Source organism: Macrobrachium rosenbergii, chromosome 39 (assembly GCF_040412425.1).
Source record: "Macrobrachium rosenbergii isolate ZJJX-2024 chromosome 39, ASM4041242v1, whole genome shotgun sequence".
NCBI lineage: Eukaryota > Metazoa > Arthropoda > Malacostraca > Decapoda > Palaemonidae > Macrobrachium > Macrobrachium rosenbergii.
The window spans coordinates 5,422,622-5,449,480 of record NC_089779.1 but is presented as its reverse complement, the minus strand read 5'-3'; the positions used below and the strand labels follow the sequence as shown (position 1 = coordinate 5,449,480).

The 26,859-nt window shown below is 38.0% G+C and overlaps 1 protein-coding gene across 1 annotated transcript; it reads left to right on the top strand.

Moving 5' to 3' along the window:
• The first annotated feature begins 1,612 nt into the window (after positions 1-1,612).
• LOC136825665 ((3R)-3-hydroxyacyl-CoA dehydrogenase-like) lies at positions 1,613-16,299 on the top strand. The gene is made up of 6 exons (XM_067082351.1): positions 1,613-1,807; positions 9,300-9,416; positions 9,611-9,804; positions 13,442-13,623; positions 14,001-14,128; positions 15,323-16,299. Exons 1-6 carry the CDS (start codon positions 1,765-1,767, stop codon positions 15,412-15,414), a joined length of 756 nt encoding a protein of 251 aa, XP_066938452.1. The 5' UTR covers positions 1,613-1,764; the 3' UTR covers positions 15,415-16,299.
• The last annotated feature ends 10,560 nt before the right edge of the window (positions 16,300-26,859 follow it).

Here is a 26,859-nt window from a genome sequence, read left to right as displayed (position 1 = left end):
TCATGATATCCATCCGAGAACAAAATTTACCAGCAGTATTTATTCAAAGGCATTTCGTTGCCTCGAATGTTAAACTTGTTCCTGCCAACCTCCTAACGTCTGGCTCTATTTCTAAATTTAAGGATCAGCTTTGCGCTACGATGTACTCCGTAGTGGTGTGTAAGTATCCGTGCCCCAAGTGTAAATCGGGGATTTCTGTTGGATCCAATCTGAGACTTTTAAAAGTGCGAATAGATTCCCATAGGGGGTATGTTATCTTATAGGGGTAAATATCTCCAACCCCCAACGATCTAACATTAGAAGTCATACGAAGTTCGTAAAATTCTCATTTAAACAAAAATATCTAAATAATTGGACGAACTTCGAGCCAACTGGAACTACCAGTCTTTGATGGTAAAACAGCTTGTTCTGAATTTGAATACTCAGACTTCGGCTTAACTCTAGCCTTGTTTCCTGCTTCTAAGAGCATTCATATACATACTCTCACTCTCTCTCTCTCTCTCTCTCTCTCTCCAAAATAATTACCGTCAGTTTTGGGTTCAACTGCAAAATATACTTCCTTGCAGAGAATGCACTTGCTCCAATATCAAGCCCTTCGTTGGCTGAGTCGGTAGAGCTTCAGACTGTCACTCGATGGGCCGGAGTTCAATTCCCCCGGTCGGCCGATGAAGAGTTAGAGGAATTTATTTCTGGTGATAGAAATTCATTTCTCGCTAAAATGTGGTTCGGATTCCACAACAAGCTGTAGATCCCGTTGCTAAGTAACCAATTGGTTCTTAGCCACGTACAATAAGTCTAATCCTTCGGGCCAGCCCTAGGAGAGCTGTTATTATAACGGCATAGTGGTGAACTGCTTGCTCCTGGTTTCAGGGACTGAAAACACAGTCCGGCTCTCTTTTCGGAAACAGAAAAGTTTATATTTCAGGAATGTTATAACCTATGAATAAGTGTATGTACCCAACTCCTTCGTGGGAAAGTATATTTTGTAGCTGAATCCAAAACTGATGGTAATTATTTTGTCGAGGTGTTGAATTTCAAAAGAACTGAAAAGATCTGAAATCAATCTAATTACTTCGTCACAACAAACGATAATATTGAGTTATATATAAAATCATTCCTTTCAGTTAGCATTTCGCTGAGGTGACGGAGAAGGGTCGTGTTGTACTGCAAGGCGGAAAAGTGGAGAAAAACAAAGGCGTCTGTCAAAGGGTATATACAGTTTCAAAACATTATAGTGAAGATAATGGCTGAAATGAGTCCAACTATTTTCATATACATAAAAATGCATGGAAAGAAGATGGAAACAGTGTAGCTGTAAATTCTGTTTCCCGTATGTGAAAAGAAAACATATGATGTGCAATTATGTGGTAAATAAGCAACTTTACCACGATAAACAATCGTAGTTTCTCTCTCTCTCTCTCTTTATGGGGGGGGGGCGTACATTATGATATGACTTCGGCTGAATCTATATAATTAAGCATTAAATACGTTTATCTCTAGCAGGTTTCACCAATGCTAATTCAGTGACGACAGGGTACTATGGCAATGTCTGGCAACGTTTATACATTTTCATATCAGTGCGCTAATATATGCGTCCCAGGTGCTTGCCCAAGACCTTGAGTGCTCAGTCACTCTTGATCACTCTGCAGGGAACCTCACCTCTAAGGAGCGTTCCATACAGACGTCGCATACCTGACCGTATCCAGAGGGAGCGTCCATTCCAAGCATTCTCATACACCAGGCATCACTGAGCGTCGTGCAAAGATGTCTGCTCAATTACTTCAGGACAAAATTGCCTTAGTTACAGGTAAGTTTTGGTGGCGATTGCTTATGGTGCTAGTGATAGTGCATGGGCCAACGAGGGTATTTGGGGTTGATCTTTTGAGCTGAGAAATACGGCGGTGTATTGTAGCGACGTTCATATCTGGCTATAGTCCTTTGGCAGCGTTCATTAAGATATTTCGAAGCGAAGGAAATGGTGGTTACAAAGTACCTTAACTGCATATTTAAATGACTATACGCGTATGCTTGTTGCTTTATGTTAATGAAATCACACACACACACACATATATATATATATTATTGAAAATTGCCTCATTACTTTTAGATTTCTAATATTTTAGGACCTCTCCATTTGTATAGTTACTTCTGTTGCATATCTCCAGAAGATCTATTTCAATATCATGAAGCAGTTAGTTGCCCCTTGAAAGGGGGTGGTTCGGGAGAAAACAATAAGACAGCCACATTCTATAATTTCTATAGAATCTACTGGTCACGTTTTACCAGATGCACATTCAATTGTAATGACAAAAATGTCCTCTTTACTTCTTGAATTCTTCGTGGCCACGTTGCCGACCTGAAGACGAGAAGGTAAGGTCGGCCACGTGACCTCGTTCTGATCCTTTGGATGCCGGTTCGAATCCTGCTACGCACATCAGAATTACTTCATAGTCTTGCGTATGGATCTAAGACTCCCGTAGGGACAGATGTATCTAAAAATGTGAAGAAATCGTGAAGTTAAAAGGCTATTGTGGTTATTACAATTACACACACACACACATACAAACATATATATGTGTATATATATATATATATATATATATATATATATATATATATATATATATATATATATATATATATATATATATATACTGTATATATATGTGTATATATATATATATATATATATATATATATATACTGTATATATATGTGTATGTACAGTGTATATATATATATATATATATATATATATATATATATATATATATATATATATATATATACTGTATATGTGTATATACAGTAAGTATGTATATGTATATATATATATATATATATATATATATATATATATATATATATATATATTTGCATGTCTGCATCATGCATATATGTACGTATAAATGGCCCTTGTGATCAAGAGGTCCTGCCACCAATCTCAAGAGCAGGATTATTGAAATTCCGTTTTCCCATAACTGTGAAAGGTCTAGTCATATTCCATTAATAACCGAACTGTAACGCTGTTGACCTAAGCAATAAACTGGGTATCTGAAAGTTGACTGCTGCAACCCGGGGTAATAACACTTTCCGCGGACAGCCCCTCCTAATTGACCCGGCTGGGGGACGGGGGTAGGACCATCGGTGGACCTCACGCGGTGCACTGTAGGCGTTACTAAAGGTGTTTGCATCGTCCCTCGGCCTTTAGCTGTACCCTTTTTTAACCTTTAACTTGACGTCCGTTCCTACTACGTCCTTTCTTCCACCTTGCTGTCCACCCTCTCTAACTATCACTTCTAAGTGCAACTGTGGGATTTTCTTCCAGCTTCATCTTAAGACCCCTGTACTTCATTCGTTTTCTAGCTCTCTTGCTGTTCAACCACTCTAACATAATGAAGAATTTGACCACAAAAGGTCAAACTTGGTTTACTCAGTTATTATGGAATTTCTGCCGAATATATTCACAGGAAAATGATCACCGCAACTATATCTGTCTTGGAAGACTTATCTTCTAGAAATATGTGGCCTTGAAATATTACCTTTAGGCTTCTATGAACTTCTACCAAAGTTGTTTCGAGAAGGTCATTTTATGAAGGTTTTCACAAAGCTTCATCAAAGTTCGCTCGTTAGATTTCACGTGGTGTTCCAAACATACAAACAACCGGACAGGTCTACAAACAGCGAAACTAAAACAAAACATCCCTGTCCGAAGTAACAGTGTGAAATGATGAAGTGCTATAATTATGTTTGGAGAGCTATCCAGCGTGATTCATTCTTTCTTAGGAGACGAGATTGAATAGCTGCTTTTCCCAGCAATTTTCTTTCCTCGTAATGTCAATGATGATTCCATCCGCCGCGTTTCGTCAAAAACTACGTTATTTTATGGCATTCAGAAAACGTTCAACCCTATATTTTGGGATTTTCATAAAAATGTCTGAGACAACTCGTATGTCCGATAATAATCTCTCTCTCTCTCTCTCTCTCTCTCTCTCTCTCTCTTCTGATTAACAGTCAGGTTTCGTTTTTATCACCTGGTTTTCATGCGCACCTGATCTTGTCCGCAGTAGAGATGCATTTAGTTTTATTTCAGGAATAGTCCTCGTACGTGATTTTAATCCGATGAATTCTTAAGCAGGATACTTGCGCGTATAAACTCATTCTAACTATGTATTATGCATGTATGTGTGTACATAATATATATATATATATATATATATATATATATATATATATATATATATATATATATATGTGCGTGTGTTCCTATACTTTACATAATCTAGAGACAGATATTTTCATTATTGCATATTTGCAATGCTCTCAGTACCTGATATTGTAGTGGCTTATTTAAAATACTTTGATGTGTGTGTGATGTGTCAGAGATACCCTAATCGCCCACTACATTCTTATCAGCAGGTTTTCAAGGCTGTCTCTTAATGCCTTCGTAAACCCTTCATTATAAAGTGGTTATCAAGCAATGCAGATAACGAGGCCAATTTACATACAAACTAAGAATGATTTGTGGTAAACAATGATTATTCATTACAGACCACTGGCTATCTGTAGAATCTGGCGTTAAGAAATAAATTTTCTAAAGTTCTCTTAATTCATGAAATTTTATCTGCTTTTTACCTCTCTGAACAAAATTTCTTATTGCATACGGCCAGCTTTGTGGGTTAGACACCTTGGTGAGATAAGAGATTCTTTTTCCAACAAACTGGAGAATGCCTGCCACTCCCCCTCTTTCTTCTTCTTCTTCTTCTTCTTCTTCTTTTAACGTGCTTTTTTTCCCTATTTTTTTGTTTCTTCTAATACTCTTAGATAAGCTTTCTATAGAATGCTTGTGCCGCTACTCCGATGAGCGACACATATTGAGGATTTGCTAACTGTCCAGTTTTTTCAAAAATTATTATTATTATTATTATTTGCATGAACTGCCATATTCGTCAAACACTCACTTCTGACATAAACCGACGCTTTGTTCCTCGCGGAACGACTTTCTCTGCCTTTAAGCAATGAGCTAATTCATCAATCTTTTGTACCACTTTCTTTAACATTCAGACTTCGAATCAAAAAGTGTAATATGTCATTCAATTGCTGGAAATAGATACTGCTGAAATTTGGGTACAAAGAGAATGGAGGGGAATTCCGCAGTTGGAGCAATACGGAAGGAAAGGTGCTGAGTTGGCTAAAGTTGCTGATTCACGATTAACGTGGGATGAGGCTGTCTGTCTGGCAGGTGTATGAGAAAACATAACAAAAGAATGCAGACAAAATGGGGATGAGTCTGACGTATTAAGGAGCAGAAGCTTTGTAAATAAGTTAAGTATACCTTAGTTTAACCAGACCACTGAGCTGATTAACAGCTCTCCTAGGGCTGGCCCGAAGGATTAGATTTATTTTACGTGGCTAAGAACCAACTGGTTACCTAGCAACGCGACCTACAGCTTATTGTGGAATCCGAACCACATTATACTGACAAATGAATTTCTGTCACCAGAAATAAATTTCTCTAATTCTTCATTGGCTGGCCGGAGACGCGGACTCGGGCCTAGCAGAGTGCTAGCCGACAACTCTGCCGACTCGACCAACAAGGAACTAGAAGCTTTGTAGCACTCGGACTTGCTTTTCTTAAAACGAGTATTATTTTGTTTCTAGTCCAAATGATCACAACGATGCGGTACCTGTCGTCTGGTATGAAGATATCTGTCAATGCAAGGCTGGATGAGTCCGGCATACAGTGAAAATATTACTCAGGAGACAACTGGGGTAACTGGGACGTTGCTCAGATCTGCTCCACAAACTGAGAATGCACGCTTCACACTGAATCATTTACGGCTCCAATGTCCACTGTTATCATATTTTGCACAGGTGATTGGATTATTTGTGTTAATGCTGTATTCAGGGCGTTTGCATCATCTTGAATGCCACATTTATTTACCTTTTGCGATGTGACGACCATATAACTTTCTTTACAAACCTTGGGTTCTACTGAGGCCTTCCAGCCTCTTAAATACAAGTTGTCTCACTCAGAGGTGTACTCACGCCATTGCTTTCGCACACTTTCCAGGTGTTTGGAAGAGACTAGTTAGCATCAAGTGGGTTATCATATGGCCGTTTTTTCAGTCGGTTCGTTCCTTGATTTCTACTTTCTTAGAAAGACTATTGTAAATAATGTAGGCACTAGTTTTTCTTACTGGGGAGTGTGTCAAAACTTCAACAAGAGAGATTGTACTTTTCCGCAAGTTGTGGTATAGTTTTATGTATTCTCTTTAAATTTACGTAAAGTGGAAATGTGTACTATGTAGAAGAAGGATATTATGTTTTGTTGTGCTTGTATTTAGTAGTAATTAAAAGCACTGTTTTGGCTGTTTTGTGTATTTAATTTCAAGTATACGGGGTAATAGTGCTTAACTACCGGCATCAGTTGTGTGCATCTACCCAGATGAGCGCGTGTTTTAAGTTCTGTAAATCTTCAGGGATGCACACCTTTCTGTTTGCTTGGTAGGTTGTCTGGGCAGGATTATTTTTTTTCTATCACTTTTCATGTGTCGGATGGTGGTGTTGGGTTTGTTCTTTCCTGGAAGACGTCTGCTGGCAACATCAATGCTTGGCCGTACAGGACTTCTGATGGAGATGCACTGAATGCTGCGTGTGGTGTTGTTCTGCGTCCTAGAAGAACCCATGGGAGTTCTTTTCTCCAACTCCCGCCCTGGCATCTGGCAGTGAGTGAAGTTTTTAATGATCGGTGCATTTCAGTCTGACTTCCATACCATATGTAGGGGTGACACCCATGGGCTGGGGGCTTTCAGGCATATTCCCGCTTCTTTTATCTTTGAATACCTTCTTCGCGTAGGTGAGCTTCTCTGGGGCCAGCTGTCTGAAGCACGAGTGGATCAGGGGTCCTTCGGTCTCTATGTGGTGCTGAATGGTGTGTTTTGCTGGTTTTGTTAGGTTGTGCTTCAGGTCGTCTTTGAATATGTCTTCGCATTCTTGTGTTACTTCTCTCATCTCTTTTGGTGGGACATCAGGTGCAATGGGCATATTTTTTCCTTTCATTGACTCATTGATGCTTTCGTTGTTGTAAGTCTGCTTGGCTTCTGGGGAGATGATTTCTGCGTTGTTCTTGGGATCAGCTGTTTCGCTGCTATGTCGACTAGTAGGTTGTGTGCTGTTAGGAAATCTGCTCCTAACAACGCCATCGTCACATCTGCTGTGATGAATGACCAGTTGTATTCTTTCCCATTGAAAGCAATTTTCATCTCCCGCATTCCATACACTGTCAGTTGTGCTCCGCTGGCCGTTGATATGTGGAGGTTGGTGGGGGGAGTGGGGTTGAGTCTTTTGTTCGGGCTGGCTGGGATGAATGATCTACATGCTCCAGTGTCCACTAAGAACTCCATGTCTGATCTTTCATCTTTTAGGAAGAAGCATGTTTGTCCTTTTCTTTCATACTTGGAAGAAAGACAGTGGTGAGCAGGCGCAATTTCTCTTACAAGACAGCCTATCTGCTCACTGCTGATGCTAGTATGAATGGGTTGTGTCTGCAAACGTACTGTGTTTTTTTGAGACTAGGCAGCCCGTCGTATTTTCTAGCCTTGTTCCTGACCCTCCAGTGGAAAATGCATATGCCCTCTGGAGGTTCTTATTTCTTCTGTTTAGGCTTACCTTTGTAGTCTTGTCTAGGGAAGCATCTTTTGTATATGGGGGCGGCTGACTCCTCTGGATCACTGTCTGATTATGTGTCTAAATTCTGCTCGGTCTGACGTGGTGCCACTACTGCTGCTACTGGCTATGAAGGGTCTGCTGGTTTGTGGGCCGTATGAATCTCATCGACCATTACCAGGGACTCTTCTAAGGGCATGGTGGAGGCTTTGAGCATGGCTGCTACTGTCTGGCAGGGTAATTTTATGGGGAGTACCTCCCTCATGAGGTCCAAGGTTCACTTGGGTTGGCTGCCCTTGGCGGCCAGCGTGATGAGCCACCAAAGTTGTGACGGCCTCTCGTCTCCTATCGGGGCCTCCACATGGTTGAGGAACCTCTTGGCTTGCTGGACAGGCAGCATGCTGAAGGATGACTTCAGCTGGTCCTTCATTATGTCGTAGGTGATGGGGGATTCTAGTTCCTCAAGCCATCCTGCTATCTGCTCGAAGATGTCATCTGGCAGGAATTCGAGGACGGTGTCTGCTTTCCATGTTGCTGAGGTGATTTTCTTTGTGCAGAGAATATTTTCCGCTCTGAAGAACCATGCCTCTGGGTGGTGGGGCGAGAAGGGCAGTAGGCATATGGAAACGGCTGCGAGGTTTTTGCTGGTGGCTTGGCCAGGCATTTCGCCAGTGGTCACCAATGTGAGTGAGGTATGAGTAAGATACGGTCTACAGTTTACTATTTTATTTACAAAATTTTCACACAGGTCAATAGCTCGGGTGAGCCGCAAAGTAGTCCTGACCACTTGACAGATCAAGGAAGGGATTAAATTTAAACATCTGTGTTTCTTCACAGACATAAATTTACAATTTGATAAGAAGACATTTGATTGACAATGATACTCACATCACTGGAAAGCTGGCATAACAGTATACAAAATGATAATACATGAAAGGTGACAATAACTGTCACTGAGATATCTGCATAAAAGATGTGCAAGAGAATTTGTGTTTCTCTCGACCGTATGGTTTTCCCTCCCACATTACTCACTGCAGGAGAAAACACATTTTGATCGTACTCCTGCCATGTTGGCGCTACAAAACCACTCTAGTGATACTTAGTTTTCATTATAGAGGGTGCAGATTTGTTGCTGTGTAAAATTTAAGGGCCACACAAGTCAGAAGATCGAAGAAAAAATGTATTGGAGGAAGATGTTTAGTCAGTAGCATAAAAGAAAATGATGGACGTCTAAGAAGTTTTGTGAGCTGTAAGTTTTATAGTGTTTCAGTATATTTGTATAAAAGTGCTCCATCTTGGAACAAAAAAATACATAACAATTAATTTCAGAATACAGATGTTCCTTGTAAAGCAGTGCCTCATATCCCAGTGACCAAAGAAGACAATTATGACTGGAAGTGTAATATACTGGCAAAATGTTCAATAAATAAAGCAAGTTTGCTATTCGATGAGTGAAAGCTTCAATTCTAGTGCAATTTCAGTCTCAAATGTACATAAAACAACATAAAGAAGGCCATGTTTTCACAACAAGTTTGGTGAATACTATCATTAGTTAGCTCAAACTTGACCAGTAACTTATTTTTATATTCTCAGGTTGTCCTTTCTATCTGTCCTACCATTACATTATACAGGAGGTGGTAGTGGCATAGGCAGGGCAACATGCCAAATTCTGGAGAGGGAAGGGGCCACTGTAGTTGTTTGTGACATTAAGGAATCGACTGCAAGGGAGACTGTCAATCTGTTTAGAGGTAAGCATCTGACTACTGAGTGCTTTCTAGGCTTGTACAGCTGTTGTAGGGTCATTCATTGGTAATTAATATATCTGAATCTTATAATTTGTCATTTTTTTATAATCATTGGTCCCAGTTGGGTTACACAAAGGAAAATGTTACAGAAATTATTTGCATTGCTTTTATATTGATATCTATTACATTCCTTACAGATCCAAGCAAACACTTGGCCTTGATGACTGATGTCTCGAAAGCAGATTCAGTAGATGCAACAATTTCTGCTATTGTTGCAAAATACAAGTCTCCTCCAACACTACTTGTCAACTCAGCCGGGGTGAGGGGCATCGGCTTCCTGAAGTCCCTCAAGGAGGAAGCCTTTATGAACTGTATTGATGTGAATTTGAAGGTAAGAACATTTTTTTTTGTGGTAGAGAGGAGACTGGCAATATAGTTTGATAAAGAAATCATGAAGCCAAGGTAAAAAATTATAACAACCTGATTCACTGGATAGGGGGCAGGGTAGGAGTGTGAGATCCCAAACAAAAAAATTACCGGAATAATGGAAATGTCTACATTTATGCTTTTAGCTATGTATATATATATATATATATATATATATATATATATATATATATATATATATAAATGGATGTGTGTGTGTGTATGTTCCACTCTAAAATGCACTAAGCAATTTCAACCAAACTTGGTATACATATGACTTACTGTCTAGAAAAGAACACTGTGGGGGTAAGACATCACTGGCACCAAAAGGGTTGGGGTGGGAAGGGCATCCCAGAAACTAAACAAACTTAATAAATTTATCATACCTCATTTTGGATACATATAACTTAGTATCTGGAAACAAATACTGTTGGGGGTAAGACATCGCTGGCATGAAAGGGGTGGGGTGGGAAGGGGGGCAACATAAAAATAACCGAAAACGACATATATTAGTGTCTAATTCTCAGTTTTCAAGGTCGCTAAGATGAATGGTGATACTCCCGATGCCCTTTAAATCCAAGTTCAGCCCCAATAGGAAGGGGGGGTGAGAAGGGGTGAAATATAAAATGTCAAAAATGCTGAGCAATGTAATTGAAGCAACTATCTTTACAGGAGAGAGAGAGAGAGAGATAGAGATTTATCGGTTGTCATTCAGAGTTTTCCTGGGCAGTGCTGGGTTGGTCAGGTTGTGTGTGTGTGTGTGTGTATATATATAAATACTGGGTGTTTCGAAATTAGAGGGCCCCCCTCCACAGAACAAATGGAAAGTTATGAAGTTTTCTGCCATAGCCTATCTCCAAGTACATTATTTTAAGTTTCTATTAAGCTATTTTTCCTTGTATTTTCAGACTGAGAGACGGAGTTAGATACAGCCATGGCTAACAACTCGGAGGAAATCAGATGGATTGACCGAATCCAGGCTATGACCTTCAGAGAGGCCTGGGATGCTGGTGCATCGTTCATTTCACGTTCCTGGATAGCTAAATACATTAAAAGAGATGAATCCTTTGTTAAAAGAAACTGGAACAAAAATCCATATAACTGTCATCACGAAAAGAGTGAGAATCTTAGAAGGCCTGAAGTCCTTTCTCAGGAGTCAAAAGACATCATAGCTGCGGCAGTGGGTACACCAAGAAAGTCTTTATATAAATTGGCACTTGAACTAGAAGCAAAAAGGGGAAAGAAGAGAAGTTACAGTGCTGTATATCGTGAGTTGAAAAAATCTGGTATGAAGCCATTTCACGTTATCAGCAAGCCCAACATCACTCAGCGACAGAGAGAAGACCATGCACGGTTTTGTTGTTCATTTCTTAAAGATTGGGATGAAGATAACTTTCTTCATGCCGCCGCATCAGATGAATTTTTCATTTACACAGTCAAGAAGCCAAATTAAAAAATTACATCATTTGGGCTGCAAAGTTGGATGATATCAGCAATGACGTGCACTATCGCCAAGTTGTGAAATTTCCTGAATGTTTGGGAATTTTTCTCTGTTTCACAGCCAAACGGTTAATGTGGATCATCAAAGAAAAAGGACAGTCATGGAATGGCGAATACTTCAGAGAAACTGTGCTTACTGGTGGAGTATTTCCTTTCCTCAAAGATCCTGAAAATGTGTTATCTGTTGAAGAAGTCACATTTTTGCATGATAAGGCACCATGTTTCAAGGTTCTTCAGACACAGGAGCTGCTTCGAAACAGTGGTATCGATTTCTTCTCATGAAGTGAATTTCCAGGTAGCTCCCCTGACCTTAATGTGTATGAAAGCACTGGTAGTACCTTAAAGAATTGTGTTGAAGCACGCACAGTGAACTATGATGGTATACCAAGCCTTGACGACCTGCGAAGAGAGGTGACCGAAGTGCTCAGGGAAATGGAGTTTGAGTCTCAGCTTTTTTGCGATTTGCTGAAATCATACCCCTCAAGAATGCAGGCTGTGGTACAGGCAGATGGAGGCCACACAAAATATTAAATACTCAGAGAGAAACTTAAATAAATACCTGTTCTGAATTACTTTTGTTTTTGTCCATATAAATTTTAGTTTATGCTGTAGAGGGGGGTGGGCTCTAATTTCCACAAATATATCATCATAACTGTAGACTGCAAGTAATAAAGTTGACAGCTTTGATCAGCAAATTGTGGTACGTTTGGGCATTAATTGTTTGTCGGCCCCAGGTTATGGTCTTGCTGAAGTGAGCCAGTCACCCGGCTGATTAAGAGGGTAACGTGAGGCCGTTGAAGGGTGGGAAAAAGAAAAGGTGGTCTCGTAGATAAGAAAAACGTTCGGCAAACTCCCACTGGCCATTATTTCTCACCTCTATTTCCGTTCCATGCATCTACGAGTAGAAAAAAAACATGAATTGATCGTCTGGCGTATGTGAAATTTACCTTAACGAAATAAGATGGTCTCTTTTCATACGACTGTAAGTCTATACAAATAGGTTTTATGCTTCTGGTTTGTCCAGTATGATATTTGTGACTGACTTTTTAGTTCAAGACATATCTTGGTTGACTGTCTTTCACTATCAGTTATGTCCTCTAAACTTATATACTGCTCTTAATAATCCTTTTGGTTAGTATTTTTCAGGTGTAAAATACTTCCGCAAGCTTGATTCTGATACTGTAGCTAAGGAAATATCAAAGGCTGAAGCCCAAAATATACTTTGGTAATTTTATTTCAGATTAAGTTCGTAACCTATGTCCCATGACTTCTAGTAAGTCCTATAACTTCAATAACTATTTTTTACTTGCTTGCAGTGGTCCAATCAGCATTACTCAGTTTAAACCTGTATAGAAGTTGAATAGCACATGACTAATTCATCAGCCTCATTACTTATCCTCTGGTAACCAAAGGAAGTACAGTAAAGGCTTCAGTGACTCGAAGCCAAGCATCCTCCCTTGCAGCCTCTTGTTCAAGGCAAGCCATTCAACTTCATCAACCTCCTCTCTTGCAGCCTCTTTGTTCAAGGCAAGCCATTCAACTTCATCAACCTCCTCTCTTGCAGCCTCTTGTTCAAGGCAAGCCATTCAACTTCATCAACCTCCTCTCTTGCAGCCTCTTGTTCAAGGCAAGCCATTCAACTTCATCAACCTCCTCTCTTGCAGCCTCTTGTTCAAGGCAAGCCATTCAACTTCATCAACCTCCTCTCTTGCAGCCTCTTGTTCAAGGCAAGCCATTCAACTTCATCAACCTCCTCTCTTGCAGCCTCTTGTTCAAGGCAAGCCATTCAACTTCATCAACCTCCTCTCTTGCAGCCTCTTGTTCAAGGCAAGCCATTCAACTTCATCAGCCTCCTCTCTTGCAGCCTCTTGTTCAAGGCAAGCCATTCAACTTCATCAACCTCCTCTCTTGCAGCCTCTTGTTCAAGGCAAGCCATTCAACTTCATCAGCCTCCTCTCTTGCAGACTCTTGTTCAAGGCAAGCCATTCAACTTCATCAACCGCCTCTGAGGACAGCCCTCCTTTTCAGGTTCCCTAGAGTCTCACATCCTCTTGAGCACTGTCAAATGGTACCTTCATTCTCATTTCATCTGCCCTCCTTAGGGAACTTATCTGATATGTAAAGCCGTAGCCAACGCCATGGAGAAGCACGGATTAAAGAGCGGGAGTTTTGTGACCATCGCCAGCATCGCCGGTGTCTTCGGGGTGGAATATAACTCCAGCTACAGCGGCAGTAAAGGAGGAGTCATCGCTTTCACCAAAGCTATCTCGAAGGAGCTGATTCAGTAAGGCTTCTTTCACTTTGTCTGGTATTTTTTTTTTAAATTTTGCATAAATTATATCACTATTAATGTTGTTCGAGGAAAGAGAGATCCTTCTTCGTACTGACATTGTAACAAGTGTTCTGATGTATACCAGAATTGAAAGAATTTAGTCATACTTTTTTCACGAGTCGAATTGATAAGTAAAAGGGAAAAAGTTTTAGAAGAAATTTATGAGTCAAGACGATTAGTATATAAGACGTTCGGAGCCTTTCAACTCTCATATGATCGTAAATTCGCGACTACTTGGCATGCACGAAAATTTAGACTATAAGAAGAGTCCTCATTTGGGCTAAGCCTCAAAGCTTCATGCGAGGTAATAAAGTTTCATTCTCTTTTAGTGATGGAATCCGCGTGAACACCATTATCCCTGGTCCAATCCAGACTGGCATGGTTACTGGGGATCCAGAAGCCATCCGGCAGTCATTGAAAGAGCACTCGGCCATTGGCCGCATTGGCACGCCAGAGGGTAAGTATAAGTTCCTTTGCTGTTTTCGTATCCTCATTTTCTATAACATTCCCTCTCTCAAGAGATCGTCAGCGGTGTAGTTCGGTGCCGAATCTTTTTTGTGTATAACTTATCAAAAGCCGATATTTAGAGAGTTACTCTAGTTCCCCGTTCCCTCGACTTCTCAAAAAATAGAAAAATAAATAAATAACAGAAACGGTGCTTTTCTAGAAATCTTGACTAGAACTGTGAATGCCATTCGTAGTTTTTCATTTGCGTCCGGTTGCTGCATCAGTCAAAGGAATTTTACAAACGGACGTTCACGAATCTTGTAAAAATATTGGTGGCAAAATGGAAGATGTGCATTGTTGTTACGAGGGCGTCGCAAGAGAATGCAGTACGAGCACGCCTGCAATTTTTCCTCAAGATTGGCACCTGATGAAAAGTTTTATGGCAAAACGTTAAAAGATGTCAGAAAACGTGTTTCGGGGCCAACGCCCTAATACTTGGACTTTCAGTCTTTATGGGAACTTTTTTTATTGACGAAGGTTGGGAACCGATTAGCGTTTTGCATTTGTGTTTTGCGACGGCAGGATTTATTTTAATATTTGGTTTTACTGTTCTATTCAGACAAATATCTTAATAACAGTTATACGCTGAAACTTATGATACAGAAATAGTAAAATTGTATCATTGATATACGTCAGTATTTTTCGTTTTTGAAGAAAATAGTCTGCTATTATCTTTCTTCATTTTCAATTATATGCACATACTCTCATCTCGGAACCTTTTACATCCAAAGGCGTAACTTTTCCTTCCTCTGCTTCAAAGCATCCAAAGCTTGCTTACTACCGGTGCGGCTGAAGTCCCGCCGAAGTTCCAGATTCTCAAGTTGAAAGACAACTTCAGCTTTTAAGTGAACAGGATGCCACAAGCACCTTGTGTCGTAGTACTATCAGTACTGCTGCTGCTGCAAAAATAAAATTCGCAGTTGTCCTGTTGTTCTGTGAAAATACGATTGATGGCTTGAGGAAATATGCTCAGCTTCTGTTTTCAACGAGAGTAATCTCTATGTAACGCACAGTATATTGCTGAACACAAAGTTTATGAAAACTGTTGTGACTTTTAATTCCTCCTATTCCCACCCTGAAAGTATAAGTTGCTCTGTCATCAAATGTTGTCATCTAACTTCACGTTCGTCTTTAATGTGGACAGAAATAGGAGAGGTGGCCGCATTCTTGCTGTCAGAAAGGAGCAGCTACATGGTTGGTTCGTCCGTGGAAGTGACTGGCGGATATGTATGCTGAAAGTCTTGTGCATGACGTAGCGGTGTTCCCAAGGGGTGGACGCTGTGAGCCGTTCTGGTAGCAGCTGCGTTCCGTCGAAAACGTCTCGTTGTAATCAACCAATGCGGTTGTTACGGGTTGGGTTTTCACTGTAAACGAATTCGAACGAGTTCGAATTTTGATGGATGTTGCGTAATTTACATTCTGTTGGAACTGTAGGCGGTGATTTTTGTATCTGAAAGATTGTAGTTGATGGTGTAACATATCAAACAATCAAATAATATGGACTAACTTTTTATCGTAACACCTTCACTAGATTTTAAGTGATTTATGTTCAACTGCTGCTGTATCTAATGACGTTAGGCAATCAAGTTGATATAAGAATACTGATGAATTTCAAGATGAAAGGCTATTAGTGCAAATATGATTTATAGGGTTGCCTGCTTTGATACAGTAGTATTCTACTGCTGCTTTTAAATGTTAACGATCGACTTTTGTGCTAAGTGTTGATTCCGAGATTCATGTAGAGAATCATTAAATCTTGTCTAGATCCTATAAGAAGAAATCCATAGACGCAATTGAAACTCTTCCATTTGAAAAGAAATCCACGAATGTAAGTTAAACTTTCAAAGTAAAGAGAATACCCTCAATGTAAGATAAATTTCTGTAATACTGCATTGTACAAAGAAGTTCCTGAGCCTAAGTTAAACTTCTGGAGTTCTGTATTTTATATTTGTGTTCATGTTGAAGAGACATATCAGAGCTGTGTTCAGTTGTTCTGTGGTACAGTCACGCCCACGTATCCTGCCTCACAATGTATGAATGTGCTGTTTTTAGTTTATTTTGTTTCTTGCTTAATTGTACATGTAATCTTCTTTGATGTATTAATAAAAGTTATTCACAGTTGAGTGAATTTCACATTTCATTTATTTTCATCTTGTATGTATTTTTGTGTATAATTTTGATTCATTTGAATTTTTTATGCAATAATTTTTATTTACTGCTATTGTGATAAAGGGTAAAATATTCTTAAACAAATAACTGACATATCCAGTAATAACTGGTGAATCCTGAAGTAGTGCTGCCTCTTAGAATTATCTTAATTCTCTAAGATTGAGTCTTTATTGTTGGAAAACATGCTAATGCTCATGTAAGCAACTCACAGTTGATAATTAATCAACCTGGAGTTAGTTGAATGAGGTGTTCGTAAGGGTTCTGGGATATTTCCATCCTGGAAAACTGTCTCAGTCAAATGCATCCCGGTCACAGAATCCCTGGTATTCGTGTATGCTATTTTTGCGTTACAGCAATTTGCATCCGATATATGTAACTGTTACTTGGTAACAAATCCCATGTTACGCTTAATATCTCATCAATCAGGGTAACAGCTGTTGGAAAATGAGAGTTAACTCGTTTGCGACTGAACCACTTGTCAAGAAACCGCCGCATGTGTTTGGTATATTTACAAAACACGGGATGACTCGTTGTAGAAGGTAGAAAGCACAAAATGCTCTACCTATACTAAGCTAAAGATGCAATTACGAAATACCAGTCGAATACTGTTGTCTCCCCACTGGATCTAAGCCTGGTTTAAAAACAATGATGTTCAGTGGCTTTCAAGCCTTATTTAAAAGTTGCCGTAAATGTAAGCTATTCCCGAGGTCTTCTGAACTGGATATTAAATGATGCTTGTGGTTTATTATCCGTGAATATAAAACAGTCACGGTCTATGTGACCAAACTGATATATATGAATATATATATATATATAATATATTTATTTTATATATATATATATATATATATATATATATATATATATATGTGTGTGTGTATATATATATATATATATATATATATATATATATATATATATCAAAATCCATGAAGGAAACAGACACAACGGAGTGCTGCAAGGCCTTTCGACGTTAGTCCTTTACTCTGTCTGCCATATAAAGGACTAACGTCGAAAGGCCTTGCAGCATTCTGTTGTTTCTCTTTCCTTCATGGATTTTGTCTTTATATAGGCCTATATATATGTGTGTGAATATACTGTCTATATATATATATATATATATATATATATATATATATATATATATATATATATATATATATATATATATATATATATATATATAATTCTTTTGAGTGCTGTGAAAGAGGAGCTTTAAAAAGTAGTGAGTTAATATGAAGACGATTAAACCGACAAGACATCGCATAATCTTCGCTATTAGTATGTTACAAAAAAATAAACTAACGAGAGTTGATGATAAACAAATAGTGTGTTTGATCATTTATTTGAAAAAAACAACTGATCATGAGGAGACGGAAAAAACAAGGATTTTTCCACCATCGTCAATTCTTTTTCTTGAGAAACAAAAACTCCCCCTTCCCTCTATGCCCTGAAACTCTGAACATAAAATGCTTCGAGTTCAATCACAAAAGAATCACTAAAAGGGATCGTCGTTTGCCCACAATTCTTTTTTATTCTTAAAAGAAAATCCATAACGACTAATGGAGAAAAAAAAAATTCTAATCGACAACTCCACACCTATATTTCTGTAGCCAATATTTTATATCTTAAGATTTTGAAATGGAAATGTCATGCCTTGCTGAAGAAGTATACAAAAGAATGAAAAATCCGATTGCAAATCGGTTGCGAGTTGCAACGGAACATAAAAGAATATAAAAATAAATCCAAGGCCACCTTCTGCTTTGATCTTTAATTCGATTATTCAAGTTTTCAAACAATGAAAATGATTAGCATTACGAGACACACGTAGGTGTTTTGATAAGTAAATGGCAGCACAAATGACCTTGGAACAAGATATTTATGCATAGATGTATGTGTATATATATATATTATATATATACCTATATATATATGTATATACTATATATTATATATATATTATATATATATATATATAATATATACACAGTATATATTCACACATACATATATATGTATATATATATATATATATATATATATATATATATATATTTTATACATATACATATATATATAAACATACATGTATATATACATATTTATATCAGGTGGGAAAATCGTTAACAATATCTTTTTCATGTTATGCTTTTAAGTATTTTATTATTTGATTTTATTTGCCCTCTCTTTAGTGAAACTTAGGTTTGGAAGCATAAAGACAATTTGACAAATTCTACGTGTGTGAGGTCAGAGTTTCAAGCAAAATGACTGACTAATTGCGAGACAAGTGCTATCAGGGTTATCAAAGCACATTCAGGGTGATGGTAATTTCATTTGCATTCACTGATTAGATCTTGATTGTGCCGACCCTGCTCACTAGGATAAAAGCAATGCCTCATTGCTTCTGTCATACTGGGCTAGGTCGTCACTGCGCAAATTTTCCTTCATTATTTTTGGTGGAAATAAAATAATCATAATTCTTTAATCAAATCATTACAAGTTCATGTGAGTCTTCTCAATATTTTAAATGGAACCTGTGTATATTATTGGTTATAAATGCTGTAACTATTCGAACTTTTTATGCGTTGTTTATTAACCATTTTCAGACATGAACCGCACACGTTGCAATTGCATATAATGTCCTCTTGTGTCCTCAATGCGTTTTGGGCATTTTAATCGGATTATAATTTCTGAATTGCATAATTCCAAGCTTATACGAGGCTGTGTGCGCAAGCATTGGAATCACACTTCATTTTCATGATTTTGGGGCTTAAATAATAAAAACAACAGGAATAATGATTTGTTATAAAACGACCCAATTCCGTTCCCTTCCCGTCCGGCCTCAGGATCGGACACTTTGAAATGAGAGAGAGAGAGAGAGAGAGAGAGAGAGAGAGAGAGACTCATAATCAAAAGCTTAATCTTCTAATCAGTCAGGAAATCACTGGCTGATGGCAGCCACGCTCAAACTGATGACGATTGTTTGGGAAATCCGCGACAACTTCCACAAAAGGGATGGAGGTGTAATGATTCATTTTTGCTGTCATTTATATTTACTCTTCCCATTACAGAGAACAAATTTCATATCGGGATAGGAAGGATAGGAATATAAGGCTTAGGCCAAAGGCCAAGCGCCGGGGCATATGAGGTCATTCAGCGCTGAAACGAAAATTGGGAGTAATGGAGGTTTAAAAGGTGTAACAAGAGGAAAACCTCGCAATTGCACTATGAAATAATTGTTAAGAAAGGGTGGATAGCAAGATGGAAAAAAGAGAATATGAACGGAGGTGCAGTCAAAGGAATGAAAGGGGTTGCAGCTAGGGGCCGAAGGGACGCTGCAAAGAACCTTTAGTAATGCCTACAGCGCACCCTGTGAGGTACACTGACGGCACTAACCCCTTACGGGGAAATTTCGTATCGATCTAAATTATCATTACATAATTAAATACTTTATTAATCTGCGTTTCAACGATTAATTTCTAAATTATCATTACATAATTAAATACTTTATTAATCTGCGTTTTAACGATTAATTTCTTGTTAAAACGCAACGTCAAAACTAATCGTTAAAATTTCACCGCCGTCTTATCGAAAGGTTGGTGTTATGTCTTGTAGAGAGCAAAGCAGGAACGGTACCTAATTAGACTATCGCAAAAACCAACTCACATTAAGTCTTTCAGAAATTACAAGAACTGTATATTTTACCCTTACATTGGACGGTACAGAGGTTCATGATAGAACCTTTTTTTTTTTTTTTACTTCCACATAATTATCCCCAATTAAGAATCGCTATAATGAGCAAGGCTTTAATCTAGTCATGCTCAACAATTTCTTATGTCAATATATATCCACTTTTTGTCAAAGTGTCTTTTATTTGATTTTCAGTGCGTACTTCTTATTTCCAATATGAGTATTCTTTATAGAATCTTGCTTCGCAAGTAATGAATTTTTGCGACTTGCTCAGTACGAGTCCTCGGGCATACTGAATGATATCAGCAAACGAATGTAACCAAGTCAACAGAGACTCGACTATTACACAGGACATGAATCTATAATCTCCATATTTAGATTCCATAAAATAAAATTCGTACTTGTGATGGAACTGTTAAACTTTATATCTGTTATCCTAAATGTCTCAATCCTTGAATACTGTACTTTCGCCTAAAAGTCTCTTTCTTGACTCATATCCAACTCTGTTTGGTTGTCTTTTCCGGTATCAAAACTGTGGAGCCATTCATTAAATTGATGACGGGCTACCAGGACCATTCTGAAATGTTCATTTTTCATCTATCAATTTTTCTTGCTATGGTCTTCGTGACAAAACCTTACTAAATTGGCGTCTTTTATTGTGAGTTTCTTGTCTCAATTTGTTCAAGATCAGGAAGAAAAAAATCGACATCTTAAGTGGTGCCCTGTTTAAAGAAGTTATTTTCTCGCCAAAGTCCAAACATTAAAAAAAAACTGTGCATTCAGATTATTGTAGGACTTCCTGGCTCTCTACTCAAGTTTAACTTCTTCCCGAAAAATGCGAGGGATTATAGCGTGGCTGTAATTAAACTGCATAAAACCACCTTACAATCGTTGGAATAACTTTACAGTTCTCCCTTAGAGTTCACCTACATTTCTGGCTGAGGTGAAATCAATACTTGGTTCACAAACAGGCCCAACAACAAGGCTTTCTTATTACAGGAAACTGTTAGATTGCTTTTTTAAAAGCGGTTGCCTGTCAGGAGGGAATGCAGTACATTATAAGATTAGTCCTTGGTAAGAAAATCGTTGTGGAAAACGTCTCAAAAATCTTCTGCATTTTATATTCCTCCTTTTGTTGGAAGCAAGTGGAAACTCAGTTTCATTACGAAGAGCACGGAATAACTACGAAGCCAGTTTGGCCTCTCTCCGTTAGTTCTCATACGGAATAGAGAATAAAGTATCTCTCATTTTCTTTCCCCAAACTCCAAAATGCGTATCAGTATACCTCTCACTTTTAACCATATGGATACGACATGTTATCGAAACCTCAATACGAGTTAACATACATATCCAGTGGGTTCAACAGTTTTATATTACTCACAGACTTTTGCTTCGACCCACCAAGTTTTTTACAGCGAAATGGTTTGCAATAACAAATAGTTCTGCAGTGAAAAACACTGGATCTGTTGATGATATATTCCATTTCTGATATTTTTCTTCTTTGTTGGCCAGCACTAAATTCGATTAGTTTAGACAGAAAAACTGTTCACCCCATTTTATTTCATATGATTAAGTAAACTGTGGAATCCACCCAAAAAGTTAAAATTATTTTTAATTATCCTAATGAATCATTCTTTTTTTTCCATGGACGTTGTTTGTTACATAAAATGATTTGATCGTTATGGTAAATTCATTTGCATTCTGAATTTGTTTAGCATTATGTTAACATAACCAAATTGTGTGATTTTTTTATAATACCCTGATAGGAATGAGTCTTGTACACTATCTCTCTGATAATGTTATTCGTCCGCTTTAACCTTCAATAGCCATTCAAATTCGTTGTCTTCCTATAATTTACGAATATTTTTAGACTGTATGTTAGACTGGTCTCCCGTTGGTACAGGAGTGTAAAGAAGATTTTTCTTAAATCCATGAACAGGCTTGAGGGTTTCGTTCGAGGAATAATTCAATTAATATTTCTTCCCATTTTCACATACCGAAACTTTTATAATTTATGCAAAATGGCCATTTCTGTACATAAAAATCAGGACTGTACTTTTTAAAAGGGCCTTGATGGCCATACATGTTGCTGAAGATTACCATACCTCTCGCAGAAGGAAAGTCATCTTGAAAATGTCTAGTAAATTAGCTAAGAGGGATTTAACCATATGGAAGTTTTTGTGGGGATAATGGGGACATAAACATTAAAGAAACTGTTCGGTGAGACAAATATTGCTCAACGCGGGGATGTGAAATGGCTAAATGGCTCAAAATGTCGGCTCTATGAATCCCCTGGGAATCACGGTGCAACATACATTTCCCACCGAAGTACTTGCTCGCTTCTCGATATTGCTCCCAAATGAATCGATTCAATTTTAGTTCGTCAACAGTTGAATTGATTCGATCTTTTTTTTTAAAAGTTCTCGGAATATTTCTGCCCAAAAGCCCCTTACTCCCACTTCCAGAATAATCTTACTTTGAGAAGATTTGACTGGGAAACTTCTGGAAAGATCTCCTTTCCATTTTTTCTAGTAAATGTTTCTCCTTTAGTTGGCCAGCCAAGTGTGACTCTCGAGGAATCAACATTTTGGTAGCAGTTCGCTTCACGTATTATTCAGCTATTAGGAGAGACAAAAATTGATTTCGAGTCTGTTGTACGATCCACAGAATGTCTGCCGCCTTTCCTCAGTGCTATCTTATTAACTCAGTCATTTTGTGTGCACACATGCAAACACAATACACACACATATATATATATATATATATATATATATATATATATATATATATATATATATATATATATATATATATATATATATATATATATATATACACTATATATACAATATATTCATGTATATATATATAATTACATATGTAAATAAATTTTTGACTCTGGACCGAACCAAAGCCTTTCAACTGAAAGGCAAGGGCGCTACCAACTGGACCACACAAGTCATGAAAAAAGTTGGAACCTAAGTACCACTGTGCTTAAGGCTTTTTCCTGGGCGGGTCTACTGCCTGGCATACCAGCGAGTTTTACCCAACTTCTCGACTCACCAGTGACGCAACTGACAGCATTTCATTCGAATGATCCCTTCTGAGTGAGTATGATGCCATATTCACCCAGAATGGATACTTCGAGTGAAATGCTATCAACTGGGTCACTGATAGGTCGGGAAGTTGGGCACAGGCAGTAAGCCTGCCCAGGGCTAAGCCTTAGGTACAGTGGTACTCAGGTTCCAACTTCTCTCATGACCTGTGTGGTCCAGTTGGTAGCAGCCTTGCATTTCAACTGAATGACCTGCGTTCAATCCCAATGTGACTCAGAAATTTATTTCTGTTCCACACGTGATTGCGTTTATTATATATGTGTGTGTGTGTGTGTGTGTGTGTGTGCAAAATGACCTAGTTAAAAACAATATTCCTCAGGAGAGGCACCATATATGCTATGAATTCAAGAAATACATAATTCACAGAGAAAATATAGGTTATTGTACCAGATATCTAGATTCAATACTTGGATATTGGAAATACTCATTTTTAACAAAGACCCCAATGAAAATATCACTGCATTGTTCCCTGCTGTAAAGTTAATCGTTTGAGCACTCAATTGCCGGCTGCCTTTGTTGAAAATACAATGTAATGGAGCATACAACCTCAATATTCATTCTTATTTGGTCTCTCTCTCTCTCTCTCTCTCTCTCTCTCTCTCTCTTTATCTATCTATCTATCTATCTATCTATATATATATATACAGTATATATATTATATATATATATGTTTTATATATATATACAGTATATATTGTAGATGATGGATAGACAGATGTATGAGAGAGAGAGAGAGAGAGAGAGAGAGAGAGAGAGAGAGAGAGAGAGAGAGAGAGAGAGAGAGAGAGAATAAATATTCAGCATCATCCTACTTGTGACAGAACCTTACGATTTTTGTAGTTAAAAGTACGCAAAAACACAACGCTCAAATATTTTCAGTTTTTCATTCAACTGAAAAATGCTTTCGAAATGAAACAGAACACTGTACTGGGATCACCTTCGGTGCTATTGGATCCAAAAAGTCATAATCCGTTGAAAGAATGTTTAGAATTTCGTCAGTCAGCATTGTTACGATACATACGTATTTAGGGTTTTGCATGGGAGACTTACTGTAGCTCTCTGGGGTTAGAACAAGATACTATTGTTCTAGTCATGACAGACAGGGTGGTCGAGGCGTTCTGACACAAACTTTGCGAACTGAAGGAGTCTTTCCTTTTCTTAGTTCTTCAGCTCCGCAAGTGCAAAGGTCATCAATGGCGAAAATAAACATTGACATTGGTGCTTATTTGGTAAACGCAACTTTACAACTAGGTAATTTCATACTAACGCCACGATAAAAGGGGTCACGGAAAAGTGTCATAGGAATACACATGACCCTGACAGTATTTGATATAATATGTCTGAATGTGGTCATGAAGAGGTTCTGTTAATTTCAGTCGCCTTTTATATATGGGCTCGTTCGTGGTTTCGATGAATGTTACGGAAAACATTAAATGGGTAATCACTTTGGAGTTATTCTCTCACGGCAGAAAGCAGGAAGTATTTAACGTTTCTCCGTCGCAGAAATGACAGTTATCTTTACTCACTCACGTTTTTATTGCTTTTCAAGAAACAAAACGGTCGAGTATTTGCGACCTCTATATAAATCTATTGGTGGGACTCATATAAAACCAACTATGTTGCGTAGTGTGGTTTAGGGGCCGGGGGGGGGGGGTAAAAGCTTTTTAGTCAGTGCTTTCATGCAAATTAATGAGAGTGAGCTTCGGTTCCCATCAGCAACGTCAAAGAGATTACATCACTCCACCTTTGTGATTTTTATCTTTTCACGCAGAAAGGACCCATAACCAGCTCAGGCACTCGAAAAGAAGACGGGAAATACGCGAATATAATTCTTTTTCTTTGCCCAGTACACTACAATGAGCCACAAATCTGTACTGTCCGATCACAAATAAGAATGATCAAATCACAATAAAAGACACGCACGTGAAAAATGTCTGCCTCTCTTCAGCGCGTCACTCGAAACAAATGTCTACCCCATACGGAATAATGTTGGGCAAGGCTACAGGTTACAATAGTGGCATTACTCAAAGTGACAGTTTTCCCATCAGGCCAACAAAAAAGATTCTCTATACTGCTGATAGGGTGGGTATAGATAGAGGACACAGACAGCAACTGAAACAAAGCTGCTGAAAATCGCCTATTTTGATGATATACGACGGAAATATTGCACTAAACATTAAATTCTTGGTCTCTGTTAGCCTACTAACTAGCCTAAGAATATCGTACTGAAGGGCATTAATGTACCTGAACAATTATTTATTACCCAAAAGTCCTTTCGTGCTGACTGAATCCGAAAGGTTTGAAAAACTCAGAAACCCTTTTAAAAATGAAAGAGATTGAAAAGCAGATGGAAAAACGTATACAATCAATGCATCCGGTGTATTATATATCTATTGGAAGTCTAAATGATTTATGAGAGTGTACACCATTTTTTCTTTCAATTTTTTTTTTTGTGAACATTTGATGTAAAGGAAGAAAACGGACAAATACAATAGGTCAACACAATCTCTCTCTCTCTCTCTCTCTCTCTCTCTCTCTCTCTCTCTCTCTCTCTCTCTCTCTCTCTCTCTCTCTTAAACATCGGGTGAATGCTGGTACAAGTTAAGAAAAGCTAAGTACGCAATCGAAAGCAGTAAATTTGCTCTCATTGAGATTTGATCAAACCATACAATGTTGAAAATCACCTGATAATAAAGACATATTCTGTGTCTCCTGAAAACAAATCATTTGTAAAAACAATGGATGGAAAATAAACACCGGATCCAGAAGAGGATTTATGCAAAGACCTTCAAAAAATAGTTTGTGACTGACTGAATGTTAGTGATAAACACAGGCTCGTTTGGAGCTGAAACGTGTGAATTTACGGTTATTGGTATTTCCTGTTTCTAGTTTTATGGAATAAACATTTCGTCATGCTTAGTTTTTACAGTTTTATCGGGTCATGACACACGAATTCGTTAACTGTCGATTCTAAAAGAAATGTTCACACATGTTAAATATATATACTTGTATAATAATTATGTTTTTGTGTCATTTCATCCATCTATTCATATATCTATCCATGTATCTATCTGTCTATCTATCTACACACACACACACACACACACACATATATATATATATATATATATATATATATATATATATATATAATTTGTATGCATATATATGAATAAATAGATGAAACGACACAAATACAATAATAATTTAATTGGATCTAAACTCTGAGTTTCTTTTTAATTCTGACCAGATGTACAATTGCGTTCTTTAACACGAAATCACAGCTGAGTTGAATAAATAAGCAACAACCGTTGTATGAGGGTAAGGCTAAACCGAGTGAAACAATCCACTGTAGTTGTAGAAAAAGTTTAAGGAAGACGAAACTTCCATTTTACATAAAATAAAACAAGCGCTTAAGTTTTATGCAACCATGTTTAATATACAAATAAGTATCCATCAAAACCTGCAGAAGGAACAACATAAATCATTCCTTGATCTTCTTCAGTAGCAGTACAACTGTCACTGAATGTCAGGCGGGATCAGACAGAGAACGTCAGAACGAACAAGAAGTTTGTAGCAACGAAGCCACTGCCCCCTAACACAAGAGAAAAACTTCTTTATTTTCTCGAATAAAAGCGGAAGAAGTATCTGCCGTAGTCAAAGCTCGGGTCAAATATCAGGGGACTGCTGATAATAGTTTAGGGTA